General features: G+C 35.5%; 1 protein-coding gene across 1 annotated transcript in view; it reads right to left on the bottom strand.

The window, feature by feature from the left end:
* MDGA2 (MAM domain containing glycosylphosphatidylinositol anchor 2) overlaps positions 1 to 27,538 on the bottom strand; it is a 921,279-nt gene that overhangs the window by 413,997 nt on the left and 479,744 nt on the right. The window contains exon 3 of the mRNA XM_068965010.1: positions 14,961 to 15,135. Within this exon, the coding sequence (XP_068821111.1) occupies positions 14,961 to 15,135 (175 nt within the window). The remainder of the gene's footprint in view (positions 1 to 14,960; positions 15,136 to 27,538) is intronic.

The following is a 27,538-nucleotide window of genomic DNA, read 5'->3' as shown; positions in this document are numbered from 1 at the left end:
AGCTGGTTTTAGAAAAGGCAGAGGAACCAGAGATCAAATTGCCAACATCCGCTGGATCATGGAAAAAGCAAGAGAGTTCCAGAAAACATCTATTTCTGCTTTATTGACTATGCCAAAGCCTTTGACTGTGTGGATCACAATCAACTGTGGAAAATTCTGAAAGAGATGGGAATACCAGACCACCTGACCTGCCCCTTGAGAAATCTGTATGCAGGTCAGGAAGCATCAGTTAAAACTGGACATGGAACAACAGACTGGTTCCAAATAGGAAAAGGAGTATGCCATGGCTGTATATTGTCACCCTGCTTATTTAACTTCTATGAAGAGTACATCATGAGAAACGCAGGACTGGAAGAAACACAAGCTGGAATCAAGATTGCCGGGAGAAATATCAATAACCTCAGATAGGCAGATGACATCACCCTTATGGCGAAAGTGAAGAGGAACTAAAAAGCCTCTTGATGAAAGTGAAAGTGGAGAGTGAAAGAGTTGGCTTAAAGCTCAACACTCAGAAAAAGAAGATCATGGAATCCAGTCCCATCACTTCATGGAAATCAATGGGGAAACAGTGGAAACAGTGTCAGACTTCTTTTTTGGGGGGCTCCAAAATCACTGCAGATTGTGACTGCAGCCATGAAATTAAAAGACGCTTACTCCTTGGAAGAAAAATTGTGACCAACCTAGATAGTATATTCAAAAGCAAAGAAATTACTTTGCCGACTAAGGTCCGTCTAGTCAAGGCTATGGTTTTTCCTGTGGTCATGTATGGATGTGAGAGTTGGACTGTGAAGAAAGCTGAGCACTGAAGAATTGATGCTTTTGAACTATGGTGTTGGAGAAGATTCTTGAGAGTCCCTTGGACTGCATGGAGATCCAACTAGTCCATCCTGAAGGAGATCAACCCTGGGATTTCTTTGGAAGGAATGATGCTAAAGCTGAAACTCCAGTACTTTGGCTGCCTCATGGGAAGAGTTGACTCATTGGAAAAGACTCTGATGCTATGAGAGATTGGGGGTAGGAGGAGAAGGGGCCAACAGAGGATGAGATGGCTGGATGGCATCACGGACTCTATGGACGTGAGTCTGAGTGAACTCCAGGAGTTGGTGATGGGCAGGATGGCCTGGCGTGCTGCGATTCATGGGGTCAAAAAGAGTCAGACATGACTGATCGACTGAACTGAACTGAATGCTTGATGAAGATAGGACTATATTGGTTTACAAGCAACTCCTCCATTATGTTCTTGAATAAGAACCAGTGAACAGGTATGAAATAGGCAATGTTTGTTAGGCATTAAGAAGAACTAAGTCTTCTATAGACCCAAGGACATGCTTTAGAATCTGTTCCACTAAATTTGACAACTGTAAATGCAACCAGTAGAAGAGAACGAAAAAGTATTTAATGTTTCCTCTTCTCTAGTAGTGAAATAACTAATTATTTGTTGAAATTTATGTTGAAAATCCTTAAAAATCCTGAAGGTATTACTTAAAAAGATACCTTGTGATTACATAAAAATGATATTGTGTATTAAATGAGTTAAAATACGTGCTAATCAACAGCTTAACACTCACTATATACAAAATAATTTCATGGTTATTCCATAAAGTCAATAATTATTAATTATAAATATTAATGGTGTTATATTATTAATTACAAATATTTATATTAGTTAAATATTATTTATTTATAAATGGAATACATATTTTTCATAACATAAAAGTTATGAGAATACAGATGAGCCAGATCTATAGCTTGCTCTTAAAGCTAAAATCAAACTGCTAACATTCTAGAATAATTTATTATCATACTAAATTAAAACACACTTCCCTTTATCAATGTATATCCTTTTGAGTTTTGTCAGAAGCACCCCTATGACAAAGATGAAAATGCAAAAAGTGAATTTGAAAAGTGTTCTCAGAAGCCCTCATAAGGTATTGGGAATGTGTGGGGGAAAATATATGCATAGGATATATTATTAAACTAGTAACAGTTGTGAATAATTAGAATTTAATTTTCCTGAGGAAATCTAAGAGACAGTGAAACAGGTGGAATTAGTGGGAATTCCATTAGTTTATTCATTTAGTACCATAATAAATAGACTTCTTTTCTTTCGTGAGATTTTTTTTTTATTAAAGTATATTTACTTCTAACCCTTAAAATGTGCTAAAAAAAAAAAGAAACCCAAAATGACCAATACAGTTTTGAAGACATTCTGTATACTTCATAAATACACTGTAGAAATGGAGAACAGGTAAAAGTAGTAATCAAGAAGCCACAGATAAGGGTAAGTGTAACAAATATCCCTAAATCCTCAGTGGCTTCAAAACAAAACAAAAAAAATCTTTCTTTCATGAAAATTCCCATTCAACTGCTCCCACTCTTCTAGGTCCCCTGGGTGGCTTCCCTCCAAATGGTGGCTCTAGGGAATTCACTAGCAGTCCAGAAACTGTGAATCTGAGCTTCCACTGCAGGGAGAAATGGATTCAATCCCTGTCATGGAACTAAGATCTTGCATGTCGCATGTCATGGCCAAAAAAAAAAGGATAAATAAATGGTGACTCTGTTATTCAAAATTTTTGCATTGCCTGGCTCCAAAAACCAGTGAGTCCTCAGACACTTAGGAGGCTCTGTATGTAGAGATAGAAAAATCAAGACACTCTGTAAACAATTGTGTGAGGTGTTTCACACACTCAGCCTGAGTAGGGCACATACCACTTTCTCTCACATTCCTCTGGCCCAAACTCGTCTCATGACTCCAACCATACTGACTGTGAAATAGAGTTCCCCTATGTATTAAGGAAATTAATATTGGTCTGGAAAACATCTGGAAAGTGTCTACCACAGGTAATAACTGATAGCCTAAAATTTGGAGGTGTGTTTCTAGCACTGCATATTAAAGTGGTTTGGTCTTGGTCTTGCCCATAGGATACATTTTTAACAATGAATTAGATGAAATTTAGGAAACAAGTAATATTTTAAATGAAATAGAAAACTATAAAATGAATAAATAGGAAGCATAATCCTACAACGAAAGTATTTTAAAATCTTAATTTATGCACAGGTAAGGTGAAAAATAAAGTGAAATTAAGTAGGATGAAACAATATTCTGCCTTTAGGGTACAATACAATTAACTGCACAAATATGTTAACAGAATGTTAATTTTCAAATGTCTATTTAAAAATATTTTTTCCACAAGCCAAATTCAAATCAATACAGTGAAAATATTATTGCTTTATTTTTTTCAAAAGGTAAATATTTTTATTATCAAGAAAGTAAATTTCTTGATTATATGGATTACACTTCTAATTTAGACTATGAATTAGCAGATATCTAAAGTTGTTTGGGGAAATATTGACAAATTTAAACATGATATGAAAGCCCACTATAAGTTAAAATATTTGGAAACTTTCTCATACCAAGAACAATACATTAAGTGGAAATAATAAATCATTTTAAAAAAACTGCAGGGGGTCAGAATGCCATTGTTAAAATATTCTAAATGGCCACCTGAAAGGGAGAGCAGACATATGTCTACATACTAAAAATTCTAGGAAATGCATTGACATTTTTTAAAATCTAAAAAAGTGACACAAAGAACTGAACAAGCACTTGTAAGTTGAAGATATATTACCGTAGCCAAGTATACTTAATGTAAGACTCTAAGCAGAAGAAATTAGATGGATTTAAAAGGAATGTAATATATAGCTTTATCTGCCCATTCATATTTAAGATTATAGGAATTCAAGTATTCTCAGCATGATGTTGACACGGTTTGCTAGGAGTCTCTACATTCTCACTGTAGCTTTCACTGAAGGGTTTTGTGTGTGTGTGTGTTATTAAGTTCTTTTACTGGTAATGCTAATACTACTTGGGAATTAGATTGGTTATGTTTCCCATGAGTAAATAACTCTGATAAGCAAGCATTCTTCATAGGCAGCATACAAAAAAAAATTGAAAAATTCTGTCTTGAAATTTATTAACTGGCTAATTACCATGACAGCAACCCATTTTTAATAAGCATTGTAATTACCACATCAATCTTTAAGACCTTCCAAATCCAAGGCTGATGTTTTGGGAAAAGGGGTGGTGCTAACACAATTATGTTCAATGAGATTGACTTAAGACATTATTTTTCATCCAGAGTTTGTCTTGCTACCAGAATCCCCATTAGCTGTTTTAGACCTCTTTCTAAACTGTGTTGTCCAGAAGTCATGTTGATGAGTCTAATGAAAATAAACTCAAATAACTCACTGTCAATATTTTTTAACTGTGAAGTTTCTCATTCTTTCTAACACGGGTAAATTGTATTTGAGAATAAATTGATCACATGTCATCCTAATTTCCCATTAGTTTCTCAGGTAAAACAAATCTAACAGACAGTGAAATGAAAGTGGGTAGTATGTTCAGAAATAAGAAGGCTTACAAAATGTTTAATAGATATTGGAAAAGATTTGTCTCATGTGTGAACAGTGTCTTCACAGATGAAAACTTATTAAGCTAATGCCTCTGAATCTAATTTCCTTCTGATTTAAAAATAAGTTTTAATCAAACCCTAACCTTTAAAGTTGTATGACCTCTATTAACCTGTGAGCAATACAGTCATGGCTGAGAATAAGTGAAAGAATTACAGAAACATATTCTCAAAAAATTGTTTAAATGCCCTTAAGAATCTCAAAGTAATATTTATCTCAGTATGAGAACTTCAAAATTCTGTGAATCTACCTTTTTATTTTTTTTTAACGTAGTATATAGTCTCTTCCTCCAAAGACAGATACTGTCTTTTGAGTGACCATTGCTTCTTAGGGCAAATGAGTAGTGTTAATATTAGGAGAATGCTGACTCTCATCAGTAATTCTGAAGTCCTAAAATTATAATTTCTTCATTTTACATTTCACATAAACAGCAGATGGTCATTCATATCATCTGAAAACATTAGCAGTAAAATCTTAACACAATATGACAGCCCATTTTGCAAATTAAGCTTTCTTTCTTCTAAACCCACCGTTTGAGTCACTGTTCCCCCAAGCACAGTTCTCTCTTCTGTATTTCTAATTAGACTGCTCACTCATTACAGAATATCATTGGCTTTCCCCTCTACTTATTTCAATCTATTGTGTCAAGAACTCTGAAGAGTTGTATATTTTTTCAATTTACTAGCTAACATTAGTTTGCCACAACTTCATGGAAGCTGACAGAAGATGATTCCTGGGTCAGAAAAAAAGGACTTTACTATCCAAGGCTCATCTCAGATGAGCCTCATGTCTTTATAAGTTCTCTCCCTTAATTTCAATAGGAGCAATGTGAGAGGAGTCTAGATAAATGTTGTACCAGTTTGTGACACAGTTAAGGAATTCTGAGTTTAGGAAACTTCTGATCTTTAAAAGGTCCTGCTAGCAAACCTGCCTAATCTTTGCCCCAAAGGGAGACATTGCCTTCAATATCCTGATCAGGAAGCAGATCTTCCTTCAGACCTGGAGGCAGACACAATCTCTAACATATAAGGCTGTCTGCTACACAAACAGCCTTGAAAAAGAGAGTTCAAGACAAAAAAATGCCAAAAGACATGCGGAAACGCATATCAAACCCCATCCTTCAAGCTACAATGTAAATCCTACTTCTTTTATGATCAGAGGCCATAGTCACATTTCACTATACATTTTCGGCACCGTTTGACACATCATTCATGTTGTGAGGTGTTATGCATGTTATTTATTTTCTTGCTTAACATTTATATCCCATTTAAGTAAACTATATATTTCATGTTGTCTCCTTACTTCAAACTCAATGAAGATACACATTATAATATTAAATTCCTTTTTAGCCTCACAAAATTTAATGGAATTTTATTTTGAATAGTCTCTCAAATATTTGTTCCATGAAGAAAGGCCAAACTTTACTTTGTAAATTTTTCATCCTAAACCACCTGTAAACAAATGGTAGTGAAAGAGTTTTACTCTATCAATTTTTTTTGTTGTTGTTTTGGTTTCAGGGGGATTAGTTAGAATGTGGCAACAACGTTCCCTATGCTATTGTCTATCCTTTTCTTAAAGCTTTTCAGTCAACTTTATTGGTGTCAAATATCAAAGAATGTCAATTCTCTATGTCTGTTTCTCCACTGTTGCCCTGTAAATAAATTCTTCAGTACCATTTTTCTAGATTGAGAGGGGAGGAGAGGGTGAGATGTATGGAAAGAGTAACATGGAAACTTACATTACCATATGTAAAATAGATAGCCAACAGGAATTTGCTATATGGCTCAGGAAACTGAAACAGAGGCTCTGTATCAACCTGGAGGGTGGGGAGGGAGATGGGAAGGACTTTCAAAAGGGAGGGGATATATGTATACCTGTGGCTGATTCATGCTGAGGTTTGACAGAAAACAGCAAAATTCTGTAAGGAAATTATCCTTCAATAAAAAATAAATTAATTTTTAAAATATCAAAAGCATCAATTCTTATGGAGAATTAAAGAAAAGTATAAATATAATTAGAACTGACAACAATCTTCAACAAAATTTGGAATGAGGTTAGTTTTCACTTCTAGGAGCTTAATAAAAAGGCCTGCAAGGCAAAATCTTCAAATCTATATTTTATGAATTGAAAATTATCAAATATGCACATAGATTAGAAAGTCAAATATGTATATACAACACAACCTCAAGTATTTCTAATACATCAAGGCAACATTTTCTAATGCATCTTGCAACCATTCTTGATTTTGCCTTCATATTTATAGATGTTTAACTGCTATTACTGGTGACTCAGAGGGTAAAGCGTTTGCCTGCAAAGCAGGAGACCTGGGTTCGATCCCTGGGTCGGGATGATCCCCTGGAGAAGGAAATGGCAACCCACTCCAGTATGCTTGCCTGGAGAAGCCCATGGACAGAGGAGCTTGGTAGTCTATAGTCCACAGGGTCACAAAGAGACGGACACGACTGAGCGACTTCATTTCACTTCACTTCACTTCACTTCAATTGCTATTAACAGATATTTTTTTTTTCCATTTTCACATGGGCTTACTGATTTCTACCTGTTGAGAGAAGTTTTTTTTCTCTCTTATACCAACTTTCCTCCTTCCCCATATTCCTTATATTTATATCCTATTTGTTAAGTCAACTGCTATTATTACCACTGACTACATAAAAATTTATCTTCAGACTTGAACCTTGTAATATATTTCAATTACAATTCATTTCAAATAACTTTTTTGTGTTCATTAATAACACCCACAAGTTGCTTCTTCAATCATGTACATACCCATCATTACCATATTATCAAATTTTCTATGAGAAGTGTAGAATCCTTCTCTAGTACATCAAATAATCCACCAGTTGCATCTCTTTTATGAAGACATCCTTCATGAAAGCTCTTCTGGCAGCTTCAGTCTGTCTTGAATGTTCTTGAGTAACACAGCATAGCTATCATCATGGTGTTTTGCTTCAATATCACTTTGGGAGTCCATTCTCTCTTATATACAATATCCTATATTTTAAATTAGTTTTCATAGAACATTCATTAAAGTAGTGTTGAAAGAAAAGAAACATAGCAGAAAAAATTTGGAAATCTAAAAATGTCTTTCTTCTTTAATACTTGAAAAAATATGTCTGGTTGGGTGGAAAATTCTAGTTTGAAAATAGTTTTCTTCAGAATTTCAAAAGTTTTACTCAGACATCTCCTAACTTCTTAATTTTTACTATGTCATTTTGATTCCTGATTCTTGATATATGATTATTTTGGAAAAAAAAGAAAAATTCATTGGAAATGTTTAAGATCTTCATTTTTTCCCTAGTGTTTTAAATTGCAAGTGAATGAGTTTTGAGGCAGATCTTGCTTACTCTATGTGCTAGACACCTAGTGGAAGCTTTATAATTGAAAACATTTGTCTAAATATGATATAGTTCTTTATTTTTTAGAAAATAATTTCTTAATCTCCATTTTATCTTTTGGAATTCTATTCATATGTTAGATTAGCTGGACAAATTCTCTAATTATATTATCTTCCCCTTCTTCTATCCCTTTGATTGTTTTATTCTCTGGAAGATTTCTTCAGCTTTGTTTTCCACTCCTTTTATTGATTTTATATAATAACATTTTTACTATTCTAAGAGTTCATTGATGTCCTCTGAAAATCCCTTGCTTCTATTTTCCTATTCTTGTTATATGATTGCAACATTTCCCTTTTTTCTCTGGGAATACTAATTAAAAGTATATGGAACTGTGATTTATTTTGTAGTTCTGCTCCCTGCAGCATTTTTGTTTCCTGAGTTTTTTTCCCATTTCTTTTTCTTGGTTTCTCTCTAGTTTTTTAGATGATTGGCTCAAATGTTTGGTCATCCGGTACACTCACACCTAAGATTCCATTATAAAACTGCTTATTGGTAGCTCTCTTGATCAACAGTGGCCTTCGCTGTGAGTGTATTAGCAGGGCTGTTTCACCAAGGATCACCTTGTCAGGATTTGTAGCTGTTTCTCCAGAGTTCATCAGTTTTACTAGATAGGTTCTCTAATATTCCTCCAGAAAGGCATTCTCAGAACCAAGTGTGAGAAGGGATTGTGAAGGGTACATAAACTTACATTTAATAACTCTAATTAAAGAGTATATTGCCTTTTGTTTTTGATGATTTCACATTTCTTAGATCAAAGTTTCTCTGGGTGAACATCTCATAAAAATAAATTTCTAGTAATCTATAGGGATTTAACTAGCAAGTTGGTAAGGGAACAGAGGTAGTTTGGTGTTGAATTGTGTGAAATGTGAAAGATCTGGGAATGTAACTCTTCTTAAATAGATTTTAAACCACTGGTATTGTTCAGACTGAATAACTCAATAAGCCAGCAAATCTGGAAAACTCAGCAGTGGCCACAGGACTGCAAAAGATCAGTTTTTATTCCAATCTCAAAGAAAGCAATGCCAAAGAATGCTCAAACTACCGTACAATTGCACTCATCTCACACACTAGTAAAGTAATGCTCAAAATTCTCCAAGCCCAGCTTCAGCAGTATGTGAACTGTGAACTTCCAGGAGTTCAAGCTGTTTTTAGGAAAGGCAGAGGAACCAGAGATCAAATCGCCAACATCCGCTGGATCATCAAAAAAGCAAGAGAGTTCCAGAAAAACATCTATTTCTGCTTTATCGACTATGCCAAAGCCTTTGACTGAGAGAATCACAATAAACTGTGGAAAATTCTTCAAGAGATGGGAATACCAGACCACCTGACCTGCCTCTTGAGAAGCCTATATGCAGGTCAGGAAGCAACAGTTAGAACTGGACATGGAACAACAGACTGGTTCCAAATAGGAAAAGGAGTACGTCAGGGCTGTATATTGTCACCCTGCTTATTTAACTTATATGCAGAGTACATCATGAGAAACTCTGGGCTGGAGGAAGCACAAGTTGGAATCAAGATTGCCAGGAGAAATATCAATAACCTCAGATATGTAGATGACACCACCCATATGGCAGAAAGTGAAGAGGAACTAACAAGCCTCTTGCTGAAAGTGAAAGAGGAGAGTGAAAAAGTTGGCTTAAAGCTCAACATTCAGAAAATGAAGATCATGGCATCTGATCCCATCACTTCATGGCAAATAGATGGGGAAACAGTAGTCACATTGTCAGACTTTATTTTTGGGGACTCCAAAATCACTGGAGATGGTGACTGCAGCCATGAAATTAAAAGATGCTTACTCCTTTAAAGGAAAGTTATGACCAACCTAGATAGCATATTCAAAAGCAGAGACATTACTTTGCCAACAAAGGTCTGTCTAGTCAAGGCTATGGTTTTCCAGTGGTCATGTATGTATGTGAGAGGTAGACTGTGAAGAAAGCTGAGCACCGAAGAATTGATGCTTTTGAACTGTGGTGTTGGAGAAGACTCTTGAGAGTCCCTTGGACTGCAAGGAGATCCAACCAGTCCACCAAAAGGAGGTCAGTCCTGGGTGTTCATTGGAAGGACTGATGCTAAACCTGAAACTCCAATACTTTGGCCACCTCATGTGAAGAGTTAGCTCATTGTTAAAGACCCTGATGGTGGGAGAGATTGGGGGCAGGAGCAGAAGGGGCCGACAGAGGATGAGGTGGCTGGATGGCATCACGGACTCGATGGAAGTGAGTTTGAGTGGACTCTGGGAGTTGGTGATGGACAGGGAGACCTGGCGTGCTGCAATTCTTGAGGTCACAAAGAGTCAGACACAACTGAGCGACTGAACTGAACTGAACTGAACTGAAATATATAACAGATAAGTGATAATGTTTTGAGGATTATTTTAACTGTTGCCAAAATTTTAGGCTAAAATTTATGTGCATTTTCCAGCAAGTATGTGAGGGATTTTCATTTTATAAGATTTAATTGCAACAATTAATATTTCAGTATATTCATTTTTTTACTTAACTTGCCAGCGATTGCTAAATGTTTTTTAAAACTTATTTGTAGTCTAGACACATAAAATATACTTCATTAATGATAACAATAAAATAAACCAATAAAACTTGCTTATATTAATATCAGCTGATTTAATTCTATATAAAAAGCAATAATCACATAGTATTTCTGGGACTTCCTTCATCCTGTATATTCTGCCAAATGTATTCTCACTTCACCACCACTGTCACAGTGTTCCTTCCATCAAGATTTAATTGCAACAATTAACATCTCAGTATATTCATTTTTTAAATTAAGAATATTGTTTTTTAACTCAAATAATGTTTTTCTGTGGAAAACAAATTTCCTGTGGAAATTTCCATAAAACTCTGTGGAATTTTGTCAATGTTGGTGAAAACACTCACGATTCCTACAGAAGTCTAATCAAACTTTAAGTACAGCACCTATACCACTATATCTTGTGCCCTGTGTTTAAATCATCTGACAGCTAAGTAATTTGACAATTTAGACTGTAAGCTCTCAGGGGGCAAGGCCCATAATATGTCACCATGAGACATTCATGGGGTTGCAAAGAGTCGGACACAACTGAGCAAATGAACTGACTGACTGACGCTCTAAAAGCTAAGTGATGTCTCCAATTACTGAGTTTTTTAATGATTCCATAATTCTGTGCCCCATTTTATCCTCCATACTGACAGCTTTGATTCAGGCTTTCTTCAGTATGTTGAACAGTGGTCATCCTGATCTGATTCATTTCCTACAAAATTGTTTTTCTGTCATCTCCTCTTCCACTCCCTCTATCACTGTTCGCAGGCTTGGTTATTGTTTTATTCCTTTATTATTGATTTAGCATAGTTTCAGGGAGAAGACACATAGAAGGAATATTTTGAAAACAGCAGGTTTAAGTAGAACTAACTCTTTATTTTCTCTTAAACATATAGCTGTTAGTATTCAGACCCTCAGAAGCTATATCCCAGCAAAAGAAGACTTGTAATTGAGTAGCTTTTGATCAGAAATATTTGCATAAATAACTAGGTAAGATTTCTTTTTTAATGTAAGTTATCTGGTTATGAAATCTGCTTGTTTATAAATATACTTTTTAAAGAAATCATATTCATTTTGAAATGCTTTTATAGTTCTTAAGAAAAGAATCATATGTCATGATAAACTGAAAAACAGGTGTATCTTCTACTCAGTTGCATTGAGTAAACTATTTTCTAGATTTAAACAGCAAAGAGAATAATAATAGTACATTAGCTAGTTTCTTTATGGAATCTAAGAGGTCCAATTACTACAAGACATTTTAGAAAATTATCTGGGAAGGAATTGTTAATTCAAACTAAAAAATCTTCCCAAACTGATCAAAATATTAATACAGTATCACAAATATTTTTATATTACTATATAATAAAATCACCTCATTTTCTATCAATCAGCATTTTGGCAGGTTTCTCTTCAGAAAATAAATTTCCTTATCAAAATAAATTTTTTTAGGATAGTATTAGCCATAAAATCTAGAAACTCATGATTACCAAATGGGGTTTAATGTAAGATGTACATTTTTGTGGTTATGAAATCTCTCCAGGATGGCTATAAAATTGGTACTATATGGAAGATTTTTAAAAGACAAACTATCATGAGGAACTCAAGGCTAAATTCTAATGCCATTTCTTAGAATTTTTGCTAAATCTAAGCCATAATCTGTCTCAGCTGGCTGTTGCAAACATGATCCTAACCTGCAGATTATTTTGCATTCTATGCCTTTATTATTTCAAGTTCTACCAGTTGGATGAACCAGTTTAGAAAAAGAAACAGAAATTTATAGTGCATTGACAATCCTAAAACTATGGCTTAAAGCTTTAAAAAAAACAAAATTAGTCCTATAGTTTTAGCATTTTTCAAAATTAAGGTAAAAGCACCTGAAGTAAAGTTGCTCAATTGTTTATGGTTTATAAAAATGAATTTCTAGTCAATCAACCAATCTGACATCAAATCAAAATTCAAATAACAGATGAATCTTAAGACTATAAACCAATTTTAGATGTTAAGGTTGTCAAGTTTCAATCCAGCACTAATATGTTACTCATGTTCCTATTGACAATGATAGGGGAGGTTTTAAAGAATAAATATTCATGTAAAGAAAACATACTTAAGCCTAAAAACTGTTATATATAGAACACATAGATCATATATAAAACATAGATTCCCCAAAAGACCTGTCACATTTATTCATAGAGTCCATATGAATGGACTACTAGTTTACAGGTTATTCTCTGAATACATGTTATTGTCTCACGTAATACAATTTTAGACAGCCTTCTACTAAATCCTTGTCATCAAAAATGTATTGAAGGTAGTATTCCACTACGGTATGCATCACCATGACATTTCACATACACAACAAAGAATGAGATGTTTGTCAAGTTCAGGTTGTGTGGGAAAAATCCCAAAGTAGGTCAAAGAAGAAGGTAATAGAACTAGTGCCTTCTAGCATGGTTTCCTGGAAGGTGACACCGCCTTAAAAGACTATCAGGGCCTGGGGAAACGAGGTGCCTTGTGCTGTTAGTTCCCCCCAAGTATGCAGTGTGAACTGAGATCCTGCGGCACAGCTGACTCTGGGCAGCAGGGCCCTGAGCAAATAGAAAAGAGGGAGAATCATGCACGGCAGTGCTGCTAAGGCTTTGCAGGAAGAAGAGAAAAGAAGCCTCTTTCCGAAAGTCTTTTAAAACGCCATTTCTCTCTTGTATTAGATTTTTAATCCAGCAATACAATCTTATTGTTTTATCAAATGTATTGCAGTGGGAACACAACTCACAATCTCTTATTTAAAACCTTAGGGAAATGTTTTTCTGAATATTTGAGATTTTGGGAAGATATTATAGTACATATTCCATGTTTTACATAACACACCCAGCAGGCTCTGTGGCAATAATGTGTAATCAAACACATTATTTCCAGTGTAAAACATATGATTATTCAGATGAAGTAGGGTAAATAAAGAAGAGAAAGTATTTTCTATTTTTGCATTCAAGTCATTTCAGGTTAGATGTCACTATCAAACTAGTTCTCATCAGCTTTTGCTACAAAAAGTTACCAATAATATTTAACAAAACACATCCATTCAACCACTAGAACTTTTTAGATTTTAGAATTGTGTCTAAGGTATCAAAGTTGTGCATTATAAAACTTCATGACCATAATTACAACAAAAATCACATGTAGGTTCTTTCTAAAAGATATATTATAGAAGTGTTTGACTAATTTAAATTAAATTTAGTGCCATTTAAAATTATATATGAACAAAACACTATACATAGTCTTTTTTAAAAGTATATATTACTATAAAAATTTGATTGGGGGGGGGTGGGCAGAGGATATACTGTTCAGAAACATACATGTAAGGCTAACCAGAAGGCCATTAAGAAGAGGGAGAAAGCAGCCTCTGGGATACAGATGCCTGAGTTATTCCAGGTCATGTCTGAAGGCCTGGGAATTGCTAGAGATATTGGGGCTTGGGCTTCTTCTCTTCCATTCTTTCCAGGAACATTGAAAGCTCCTGAATGTGGAAGGTGAATCACAAATGCAACCCTGTCACTCACTTCTCAGTCACCCGAACAATTACATGAGATGCAGCATAGGATCTGATCAACCACATATAATTCCAATCACTTTCCTAACTATGCAACCATATCCTGTATTGAAAGAAAAAGAAAAAAAAGAAAGAATGAAAGGTGGGTTAAAAAATGAGAATGCCTCACTTGCTACTTATATCTGAATCACTAAAAGTAAACTTCTTTTTATTATAACACTAAAGAGTTAACAAATAAAATGTAAGTATTTGCAAAAAAGACAATGGAGCAATAGAAACCTATACAAAAAAAACCTGAACTGAATGTAGGCCCTTAATTTCTTTTGGTGGGGTAGACAGTATTGAGACCAAGAGGATTTTAAATATATTTGCTAACAGCCAAGAGCAGAAAAATGAGACCAAAAACAAAAATAAATCAACAAATACATTCCAGGAGGCTCAGCATCACCCTAGGTACTGATTACTTTTAACAGAATTGGATCAAAACAGAGTCTACACAGAGATTTCAGCCTTTTACAAGCCGGTTCAAGTAACTTCACTGATGAACTGCATTTTACAAAATAAGAATAACTGAAATTCACATGGGCTAAGTTAACAAAACCAATCACCATAACCACAGCATGATTTTTTCTTTATACAAATATAAATATGCATTTATATACTTATATGTAGAGATAAAAAGTATATACATTCAACACTAATAGTCATTATTAGGATTTTTAGTAATATTTCTTTTATTTTAATCTAATTCTTAAATGTTCTATAATTAATACGTATTATTTAATCATAAAATCTATGAAAATTTCTAATGGAGATGCTACAGGAAATATGCTAAATGAGCTATCTTAACCTTAAAGACTTGTCATTCTCAACTAAATATAACTCTATTTTTTTGAACAAACTCTAGTCTTTCCCAATAGATGTAACAACAAAAATAGTTGTAGGACAAAACATATCTGCAATTGACTTAATTATAGATTTCTGGGACATTTACTTACAGTACACATCCACTCTGATTGACTTTATCGCTGGGGACCCCAGGCCATTCTCTGCTTTACAGTAATACCGGCCTCCTTGATGTCGCTGAATATTTGTAATCCTCAAAGTCTCGTTGAAGACACTTGAGTCTTGGAATCTGTCAGAGGCACTTCCTGCTGTTTTGGTCCACCTGATCTGAGCAAGCATCAACAAAGATTGTTACTTTAGGTTGGCTTTCTCACTGAAAAATTAAATAGCAATTACTCATATGGAGGGACTTCCCTTGTGGCTCAGCTGGTAAAGAATCTGCCTGAGATGTGGGAGACCTGGGTTCAATCCCTGGGTTGGGAAGATCCCTTGGAGAAGGGAATGGCTACCCACTCCAGTATTCTGGCCTGGAGAATTCCACTGACTGTACAATCCATGGGGTGGCAAAGAGTCTCACACAACTGAGCAACTTTAACTTTCACTTATTTGGAGAGTTGGCATTCAGAAACTGCTACAGTGCCATTTTTGGCAAGTTATTGAAAATTAAGAAGAAAAGTTTACATAAAAATAAAATTTTAAAATTTTAAATGCAATGTCCTTATTATATAGCGCATATAATTCTAACCCAATTGCATAGAGTTCATCCATAGTTTCATCAGTGTGAAGGACAAAAAAAATATTAATATATACAAAGGAAGTTAAATATAAGTAGTACATTGAAAATATGGATTAGTTTCTTTTCCTTGAGCCCCTAAAATTCCATTTTCCAAACTCTGTAAGGCATTTTTAATTTACCTAGGATAGGAACAATAGGTAGGCTCTCAGTTTCTTTTTGGACATGTTTCATTATTTTACACAATATTTTCTATTTCATTTGGTTAATTAAAGTTATTACTAGAGTAGCTTATTGAGATTATGTGTAATTTTATACACCTGGTTGTTACAAATGATTTTTATATCATTTTTATAGCTTTGCTGTTATAGCCCCACAAATGACTTGTCTGTTTGATAATTAGAATTCACTTTACATCAATAATTATTTTCAAAAAATGTGTATACTTTTCCAAAGAGAACATTTCTATTAAACTGCCAAATCACTTTGAATATCTAAAACATTCCATTATAAACAATACTGTTCTTTTCAACACAGCTGTGCACATCAGACTTGGGTTTTACTAGAAATAAAGACTAGTGTTCAAGTACACTTTTGGGTAGTTTATATAAACCTGAACAAAAGCCACGTGATGGTACTGTAAAGTGATATAAAACAGGATGTAAAAAGATTCAGTTTTATATTTCTTCTTGTCCCTGCTGTGTAATATATTGCTTTATTTATTTTTAGGTTGTAAAGCTACTGATAGAAATCCTCTGCAAACACAAATGAAGAAACATAGAAAAATGCAACTAAATAGTGGGTTATCAAAATTTAAATCATTTAATACTACTATTATTTGTGCTATTTTGATACAATGTTAATTCAAACTTACGATCTAATGACACTAAGCATCTTTAAAAATTCTCCAAATCATTACAATATCAGTATAAATATATTCATGTTTGCCCTTAATTGTGTGTGAAATTAAAATTTTACTCAGAGATTAATAAAAGTTGATTAATTCATAAAAATATATATCAAATATTTATCTAACACTTTGTACAGAAAATATATATAAAAATTAAATGGTATGATTCCTGATTTCAAGTATTTCATAGGCTGATTATTAATATGCTCATACAAAGACAAAGGGTAACATGGGCACTGATTTGATAAGTACCATTTCCATGGGAAAATCTAGGGTTCTATTTTAACTTAAATTTAAATAGGTAACAAAATAAAAAAAGATTGAAATAAACAAGCAAATTACATATTTTTGCTTTGTATATCTTATATGAGTGAATGAGTGAAATTGCTCAGTCGAGCCCGACTCTTTGCGACCCCATGAACTGTAGCCTACCAGGCTCCTCCATCCATGGGATCTTCCAGGCAAGAATACTGGAGTGGGTTGCCATTTCCTTCTCCAGGAGATCTTCCCGACCCAGGGATTGAACCCAGGTCTCCTGCATTGTAGGCAGACGCTTTACCATCTGAGCTACCTTATATGCTGCTGCTAAGTCACTTCAGTTGTGTCCGATTCTGTGTGACCCCATAGACAGCAGCCCACCAGGCTCCCCCATCCCGGGGATTCTCCAGGCAAGAACACTGGAGTGGGGTGCCATTTCCTTCTCTAATGCATGAAAGTGAAAAGTGAAAGTGAAGTCGCTCAGTCGTGTCCGACTGTTCACGACCCCATGGGCTGCAGCCTACCAGGCTCCCCCGTCCATGGGATTTTCCAGGCAAGAGTACTGGAGTGGGGTACCATTGCCTTCTCCACCTTATATAGATATATGCTAATTCTTTCCTATATATATGTATTTCTAAGGTAAAACCTAAGATATAAATAAAACACAATTCCAATTAAATGCCAAGTTTTCCTTGACTATCACAATATGGTACCAATATTGATTTTTAAAAATAAATATTTCAGAATATAAAAGGTAAGTTCAGAATCAAAAGAGTTATGGAAATGGCCTAGAGGTTTTGGATATTAAAAACATGATATTAAGACAATAATTTAGTTTTAGAATATTGTTATAGTACTGGTGATTGTCCAGGAATTGGGGGAGGTAGAGAATAAGAGTGTGCATGTGTGTGTGGGGGGAGGGCAGGGAGAGAGACAAAGAAAGAGAAAAGAGTGAGAGTAGAAATTATGATACAGACTATCAAACTTTTTGATCTTAGAATACCTTTATTAAAAATTATTAATGATCCCCTATATCTTTAGCTTATTGAAATTATATCTATTCATAATCAGTGTAGTAGAAACTAAAACTAAGACAATGTTAAATTATGTATTATTAACTCATTTTAAATCATTTTAATAAACTGAAGACATTAACTTAAGGAACACTTTTAATAAAAATATTTTTCAAGACAAAAATAATTGAGTAAATTGAATGGAATTGCTTTATAGTTTTGCAAATCTCTTCAGTATCTTCTTTAGTGAAAAAAAGCTGGCTAGATAATTATATCAACATCTGCATGCAATCTGTGGCAGCATGTTGGGTTTATCAGAAATATTTGAAGAAAATCTTGACTGGCTATAAAGGTAGTAGTATTTCAATAGCCTTTTTAGATAACTGTGGACAGTCTTCCTTGAGACTACAGTAAAATTCCTTCAGTGTTAGTTTCCTACCTGCAAACTAGAATGAAAACCATATCAATGCCCTTTTGGCTCTTTGTAACACTAAAACCCATTGGTCTATATTGCACTTTTAATAGATCATTTTCTCATGCATGATTTTGTAGCAACATAGATTAGTCATCTGGAAAATATGAATTCATTGAGTTATGAAGATCTTCCAGATGTTGAGATAGCTCGATATATAATACAATTCACATACACTAATATCAATCTTCATAGAATAGTCTTCTATAAGGATTGGTGAAATTAGTATATGTGACTATGATGCTATCATGCTTCTGTCGGCAGATTTTCCAAAATTCTAAATTTTCTCTTAAATATGTGAAATGTATCATTAGCAATAAACATTGTTAAGGTGTTTTATTTGGGATGATAGGTTCATTTCATTCATTTTTTGGAAAAGATTTGCCAAATACCCAAGTCTGAATAACCATTGTATAAAAAGCATCCTTTTAAGTTAAAAAAAAAAAAATCTATTAAAAAAGTGGGTAATTCACCACAAAACTCATTCATACAAGACTTTGTCTTGAGACAAATACCGTACTTAAGTAAGCAGCAGAAATGCTTTTTAGGAATTTTCCATTTTGTCACTTAGGATATTAAAAATATAGTAACTGTGTTCTAAGATGTTAAATATTAATACTGGAACTTCCCTGAGGGACCAGTGGTTAAGACTTTGTCTTCCAATGTAGAGGGTGGAGGTTTGTTCCCTGATCAGGGAGCTAAGATCGCACATACCTCTTAGCCATAAAAGACCAAGAAATGTAACACAAATTCAGTAAACACTTTACAAGTGGACCACATCAGAAAAAAAAAAAAAAAAACTTTAAAAAAGGAATACTGATTTTTACTGATTTATCAAAAATAGTGACACTGATCTTTTAGTATTATTATTACTGTGAGTAAATAGTAGTGAATTAGCGAAGAATACAAAGACTGCTAGTACAATTTGATGCCACAGCTTTGTTCTGTGCTAACATGCTGCCTGTTTTATCTTCCTTTACTACAAAAGCAGCATAGTGAGAAACAACATTCTTCTTCATAAACTCCCTGTAAAGATCACAGGGTCCCCAGAGAAATCCAGGGACCACACAAGAGAACACTGTTAAGAGTACAGAAATATGTATATAGTTTAGGATTTCATGCAGGAAATATTTTAAATGAAAAGCGAAAAGAAAGTTTGTTTAGTAAGTAGTGTTCAGGCAATTGACTATGTATCCATAATGGAAATAAAAAGCTGACTCTCTAACCCACCCTTCATATCAAAATTAATTCTAGGTGCAATAAAGATTTCAATGTAAAAAACTGAAATTGTTCTATAAGAAAATATGGAGTGATCTGTCTACAATTATTCAAGTGAGCAGGGCTTTTAATACAAATTCTAAAAAAAAAAAAAACCTATCATTTTGATTAATATGGCACTCTTTTTAAAAAATTATGTAAGCCAATTTACTATTAAAAATGTCAGAATTCAGGGTTAATTTCCATAATATATACATATATATACATAGTATACTAGGTGATAAGTAAGTTAATGGATAAGAAAAGAAAAGGGAAAAAACAGAACTACAAATTGGCATTATTTAAGTAAACAGATGTTCAACTTCTTTCTTTTTAAAACTGTAAATCAAGCATGAGAAACCAACTTTCACCTATTGAATAGCCACAAATACTGATACTATCTTGTGCTGTTGAGGTTTCATAGCTGGGATTGTGCTGGGAGCCATCGTGAGGAACTCCACCCATGGCAAAGGTCATGAGGAAGGAGGCTTGGCATACACAAAGGCGTGATCAAGCCTCAGGAAACCCCCTGTTCCCGAGCATCTACCCCCAAAACCAGAGTCTATCTACTTTACTGTTTCATTCTCTCGCCTACACCTTTGACTTTATGGGGGGCTGTTCCCCACCGGTTCTCTCGGAGAAGAAGTAAACGTGCAGCTCCAAGGCAATAAAAATTCCTGGGTGTGACAAGAGTGTTTCAGCTTACGGACTCCTCTGAAGGTTATCTAGCCTGCCTGTATAGGTTCGTCCAGCCACATGTGATTGTTTACAGCCTCCCAACCTGAGAGGCATGAGATGTTTTAGACTTACTAAAGGCAAATTCTTTGGGGAAGTTAGAAATTATTAGTATAGTGGATTGGTTAGGAATTATATTGGTGAAGGGTTTTTCATTTGTTGTGCCAATAATTGCTGCTAATTCCCTGCCCTGGGTGTGACAAGGGTGTCTCAGGTCAAACCTCTCTGCTGGCAAACTAGCTGTGTGACAGGATTATCCATACTCCTGCCACTATGCACATGATTGTTTACTACCTCTCAGCCATAAACAGCACAGACAGTTTGGAGTATTTTTAAATTCTTAATTAGCATAGGGCTTTTCTCATTGTTGAGTCAATGATTGCCACCAGGCCTCCATATCCTTAGGCACCTGGGAATATATTAATCAATGTATTTGGAATATAGAAAAGGAAATATAGTAGTTTTTGAGGTTAGCAATACTAGACTTTTTGAGTTAATGAATTTTCTCTTTTGTAATAGATCACTGTACTTTGTTATAAATCATTGTGTCCTTGCTATGTAAAAATGTAACTTTATCACTATCTTAAGACTAAATAGATCTTAAGGGGAACATTGCTGAAAGGATTTTCATTTGTTGGGCTGATGTTTGCTGCTAAATCTCCATATTCCCTGACCTTATAATGAATATAACTAACATATAGAAGAAATAAATATTAACCTTTAAGATTAATCATGTTAACCTTGGGTTAAATAAATTCCTTTCTTGATTGTAACTCACTACACCCTCACCCTATAGGAATACAACTTTATTTGGAGGGTGGTGCCTGGTTTAAGAAAAAACACCCTTGGAAAAAATAAGTTTCTTGGTTATCAGAAAGAAAGGGTCATAAAATGTAAGCAGGCCTCATGGCCAGAAGATGATGTAAAACCCCTAGGAAGTTTTTTTTATGTAAAGCACCTGATTTTGATAAAGGTCAGGATTGCTGACCCCCGTGTGACTCTGTATTCATCCCTATGTGTAATAAAAGGTATATAAGCAAACCCCAAAATAAAGATATCGAATCAGTTTCCGGAAAGACTGATTCCCCCGTGTCGTTCTTTCTTGCTCCCTGTTTTTCTGGCTTAATTCCCAACTGGAGCGTGGGTGCTCGCCATGTCTACTTACTTGTCCTGGCTTTCAAGCCCATGCGAGAAGGAGCCCAAGGAGGGGCACCTTCCGATATTCAAGTGGCGCAGGTGGCCCAACACAGATGTTGCAAATTCCTTGTCTTGGAATTTTATTGGTATCCCATGTAAACCAAGTTATTCAGCCTCTTTTTCTCTCCTACTATTTTCTGGCCGAATTCCCACCTGGTGCATGGGTACCCACCAAGCCTGCTAATTTTGCCTGGGCTTCTAAGATTGCACCGGGGGGGCCTCAGTGCCTCCTCTCCTTCGGGAGAACGGGAAGACGCCTGCAGCCTAGTAGGTGGTGATTGGTATTCCATGTAAACCAAGTTATTCAGCCTCTTTTTCTCTGCTAATTTTCTAATCCCTCTCTATCTGTAATTAAATAAGTTATTTCCAAGGACACCAACCCCGTCCCCACCTTCAAATCACCCTGGATCCACCGGGGCTAGAAGGGTGAGATGGTAAAATCTTCCCTTTTTGAGCAGAACCCGGTAAATTATATCAAAAAATGAATACATTCAGACTTGAACTTAGCAATTATCTAGTTAAAATATACCTAATATTTGCACAAGAATGTAGAAAAATGTCTATGTAATAGTACAACACTGAAAATAATACAATATCAAAAGATAGGGAAGTGGTGACAAATTAATTGACTCTAGAGCTGAACTGAATAGAGTAATGGAAAGAATAAACATACAAAATGTTTTATCAAGCTAACGAAAAATGAGACTATTCTCATCTGTGTAAAAAGAGTACATGTGTGTACGTGCATTTGTACATATATACTAATATGTTACTTCTGGAGAAAGAAATGGCAACCCACTCCAGTATTCTTGCCTGGAGAATCCCCAGGGACAGAGGATATTGGCAGGCTACAATCCATAGCGTTGCAAAGAGTCAGACATGACTAAAGCGATTTAGCATACAGGCATGCAATAATATGTTAATACACATTAATACATAAATGGAGCACATGAATACACACAAAATTTAATCTTGATTAATTCTATGAGTGGGACAGGTAAAAGAAGAGAATATGTAAAATATTCTTTCAAAAACTTATTTAAAATTCTTATTTATATTTTATTTTACTATGAACAAATATTGAATTTATTATAAATAAGTTTAAAAGAAAAAAAATACAATGTAGTTGTGAAATATAATAGAAAAACCAGAAAAGTATAGAAAGAATACAAAATAATCACTTATAGAAAAGGTTTTTTCCCCCTCTACTTAAAAAGATAAATAATGAAAGGAAATATTCTTGAGTTTTGGAAAGATAACTTTACTCATTAAGGGGGTTTACCAAGTTATACATCTAATTGATGAGAAAAGAAACCCCTATACCATCCATGGAATTCTCCAGGCCAGAATACTGGAGTCAGTAGCCTTCCCCGTCTCCAAGGGATCATCCAAACCCAGGGATCAAACTCAGGTCTCCTGCATTGCAGGTGGATTCTTTACCAGCTGAGCCACCAGGGAATCCCAAGAATACTTGAGTGGGTAGACTGTCTCTTCTCCAGTGGATCTTCCCATCCCAGGAATAGAACCGGGGTCTTCTGCATTGCAGATGGATATTTTACCAGCTGAACTACCAGGGAAGCCCATAATGAAACCCCAGGCATACTCTGATAGAACTTATGACCTCAAAGTCTACAAAGGAGACTGTATAGGCTTCCAGGCAGAAGGAACAAACTATTACAATAAAGTATTACAATGTGTTAGAGTCGGCCCATTCCCTGATGTTGATTTCTCCTTCTTCCACAGTAATTGAATCCCACAGTATTCATCAGGCACAAGGTTGCCCAAAACAAAGGCATTTCGCATTTCAGCTACATTCTTGCCTATGTGTTTCAAGAAGAAATATTCTTATAGGGAAATAGCCCTCCACATTTCGCTCATTTCAGCACATTACTGCTGTGTGCCATCTTGGACCCTGAACTGATATGGAATGAAAGTCAAGCACAGAGAATCTATAAAACAGAAGAATCTACATCTCTGACATCATGAGAGTTTCACCTACCTAACCTGAACTATGTATAGCTTCTTGGTTTCTACATAGGAGAAAAATAAAATTCTATCTTACATCATACTTTGGGAGGGGGGTGGTTTCTATGACTAACAGCCAAACTTTAATTGATAAACCTGGAGTGATAAGGAACAGCACACACACACACATGCACACACACACATGCACACCCACCATAGAAATACTTTATGGATAATTCAACTTTGCATCCCAATCCTGATTTGTTCAGTAGATATTTAATCTGTTGAATGAAATGTAGAACTTGAGTTGAAACTTGAGGTGTTGGTGGATATAATTCAACTGTAAGATAAACACATGGAAGTCGCTCAGTCGTGTTTGACTCTTTCAACCCCATGGACTATTACAGTCCATGGAATTCCCTAGGCCAGAATATTGGAGTGGATAGCCATTCCCTTCTCCAGGGGATCTTCCCAAGCCGGGGATCAAACCCATGTCTCCTGCATTGCTGGCAGATTCTTTACCAGCTGAGCCACAAGGGAAGCCCCCAAATACGGGAGAGCGTAGCCTATCCCTTGTCCAGAGGATCTTACCAACCCAGGGATCAGACTGGGGTTCCTGCATTGCAGGTGGATTCTTTACCAACTAAGCTATCAGAAAAGCCCAAATGAGCTATGAGGGAAGGTAGATATAAGATAGACAGCTGTAAGATAGACACATGAATAGAGATTTATACAAGATAAATTTAGATTCCATCATGTAAAAAATAAAATCTGGAGTGAGGCAGACCACTGAGAATTTAATGACTCTGCTCAGGGACTCAGGCTCTTTGAAACTGCCTGCACTACCACGTGCTGCTTGAGCTCAAGGCCCAGAATAGCAGCTACAAATCTAGTTTTCACATCCCATTCCTAACAGAAGAAAAGAGGGAAAGACAAAAAAATAGTGCCTACCAGATCTGGTTTACAGAAGGCTCTAGGATATTGCCTCAGGGCACTGGCTCACTTCAGATAGACAGAGATCTACCCATAGCTACCAGAAAGGCTGGGAAGTGTACTCTTTACCATGCAGAGCTCCTGTCTCCCAGGCTCCTTCTAAAATCTAATTCTATAGCTCTGGAAAAAGAGGAGACGGGTTATTTGGGACAACTTGCTAGTCCCAAAGTAGGAATAAAATACATTCACTACTCAGATATGCTGCATTGTTAAATATGATTGTATTTAACCCCTTTTTATTTCCATAAAAATAACATGTACAGAAAAAGAAAGATGTTACACTTTAGGGGGATACTCTTTTTGGTAACTATATAATCTAAAGGAACAGCTTGGAGATACTCCTAGGCTGCAGATCATAACACTTCGCTTAGAGTCACCCAACTCTCAACAGAGAATTTTCTACTTTGCTTTTTGCAAATAATGATATTTCTGAAACATCATTGTTTTTATGTAGTCTTAAATAAAATCACTGTTGACTAAAATAGCTTAAGAAAATGTTAAAAACCTAAAGTGCAGACCAGAGATAGACCTAGGTGAATCCAAAAGAGTGTATTCCATAGACAGTACAAACTCAATAAGTAGTTAGCCCTTGACAGTTCTCAGACTTCTAGGTTCACCCCTTTAATTAACATCCAGTGAATGAGGAGTTTTGTGAATTAAAGATAATTTCTATCAGTTGTCAAGGCGTTAAGCTTTATTCTCCTGTCTCTTCAGGTCAATCTATGATGACAAATATGAGCTTTGTCTCAGCCTTGTTCATATTCTTAAAAAAGATCCATTATCTGTAAAAGACATCCAGAGAAAAAGCAAGATAAACATCATCTGATCTGCTATAATTATTGGGGTGATTTGCCACCAGAGCCTTTGGGCACTAAACAAAGCCAGTCATAGCTCTTGTCATTTCCAGAGTGATAGTGTTAAAAAGAATAAAGGTATGATTATGAGTAAACAGTGCTCTTCACAGTTTTGAAAATAAAAGTTATCCTCTTATCCTGCACTAATATCAGGGAAAATAACAGAAAATATGTTCTCTTTGAGCTACTTAATAAATAGAACTCTGAGTGGAACAGGACTCCAGATCATATGGGTTCAATTTTTAATAAACTGTATCAGTCTATTATAAATGATAGAAAAATGTCACTCTTTTTTCTATATATTATACAAAAATTTTCTGTCAAAGCAACAAATTTTTAACCTGAAAACTTCTATAGACTGTGTGTGTGTGCTCAGCCGTGTCTAACTATTTTCAACCCCATGGACTGCAGCCTGCCAGACTCTGCTGCCCTTGGAATTTTCCAGGCAAGAATACTGGAGTGGGTTGACAATTACTACTCCCTGAGGATCTTTCCAAGCCAGGGATCGAACCTGCATCTCCTGAGTCTCCTGCACTGACAAGTGGATTCTTTACCACCAAGACACCTGGGAATCGAAAACTTTTTCACTCTATGCATGAACATTATATTTTTCTAGTATGCTGACCAATATTAGAGATCACTACTATCACTTATATGACTACTACTAAAAATTAATTAGAACTTCAAAAGATTCCTACAAGTTAGAATTAACTATCTGTTAATATGTCCACATTGTAATAAGGAAGAATTGTTTAAAGTGTGTAGTGTGAGTAAGAAGCTCAGGGAAGAAATAAAGAAAAGAGAGTCTGAACATCAACCTGGGGTCTTCTCACCAGCCAAAGAATAGAATGGTGAAGGAGAGGGAATCATTATGGTAAATGCATTGGAAACAAAGGGAGAATTTTGAGGTGAGGACATGGGTATTTCTGAAAATGAGATATGCCTTAAAGCAGAGAAAACATTTTTTTCTCATCATGTTCTTGACTGTGGCTTTTCTTTTGAACGTAAACTTTGAAGACTATATTTATCTCTTGTGAAAATAAGCAGTGAGAGATACTAAGTAAATATTGTGTTTATCTTTAACAGCGTCGTTTCCTACACGTGTATGGAGAACTACAATAGGACCTGGTAATAGTCTATCAAACCAAAGGTGACAGAAGAGGGTACATTTTGGTGCAAATGCTTTAAAAAGTGTTGGGGGTTACTGCAGATTGCTTCGTTGAAGGCTTTTCTTTTATAGCATAACCAAGATATTAATCATGGACTCCAGACAACCAGTAACAGGATTTTATTTCTTTAAAAATAAAAAAATGTTTTTTTTTATTTTATTGGTTGATTTTAAACCCATGACAGGCTTGAAAGGTAGGAATTTTTTTTCTACGTGTCTGTGCTTTTGGACACCACGCTCCTCCTGAAATGAAAGTTCTCCTTTTTTTTTTCACTCATTATCTAGTTAACTCCCTCTGATCCTCCAGAAATCATTTTATTAGAAAGTCTCCCCTCTCCCATAGAACTCTGTTTCATCCTGTCCTCAGTGTTGCCATAGCACCTTGCAAATCTCTCTGCCAGAGCACTCACTATGTGTCATCTAAATTAGCTATTTCTATGTTATAGATAACTGGTGTCCCACCTGAATCTCTCGTAGTCCCCTTGTGCTTTCCATGTGCATCTCCCAAGGATGCCCTCTTACATTTGGAAGGTCTCAGGTCTGTGGGGCCACTTTGCTCTCAGAGGCAGAGTCTGAGAAATGCTAGAGATTTTCCGCTCTATCCAGTGGCTTTTTAGTGACTATGTAAGCCCACCTCCCTTGTCTCCCTTAGGACAGATTTTGAAGCATAACTTACACTCTTGAGCTTCTTCCACAGGATCAGGTTGAGGCTAATCCCCTAAAATCACACCCTTGCCTGGCTTCTTCCTTTTCCTGTCTTGCTTTTTTACTTCACTAGCAGTATCTCCAACTCTGATGCTAGGAGGGTTTGGGAGCAGGAGGAACAGGGGACGACAGAGGATGAGATGGCTGGATGGCATCACTGACTCAATGGACGTGAGTTTGAGTGAACTCAGGGAGATGGTGATGGACAGGGAGGCCTGGCATGCTGCGATTCATGGGGACGCAAAGAGTCGGACACGACTGAGCGACTGAACTGAACTGAACTGAATAAACCCCTTGGACTTGAATTCTTATCTCAAACTCTACTTCTAAAGAACCAGACCTAAGACAACTATTTTGCCTTTAATAAACTACAACATCAAGGACTGTTCTTGATTTTGGTGTCTCCAATCCAATGCACTGAGTATAGGATATAAGAATAATTAACAAAATCATTGTTGCTTGAATGGATT

This window comes from Capricornis sumatraensis, chromosome 2, assembly GCF_032405125.1.
Source record: "Capricornis sumatraensis isolate serow.1 chromosome 2, serow.2, whole genome shotgun sequence".
Taxonomy (NCBI): domain Eukaryota; kingdom Metazoa; phylum Chordata; class Mammalia; order Artiodactyla; family Bovidae; genus Capricornis; species Capricornis sumatraensis.
This window is presented reverse-complemented; position numbering and strand designations above follow the sequence as displayed.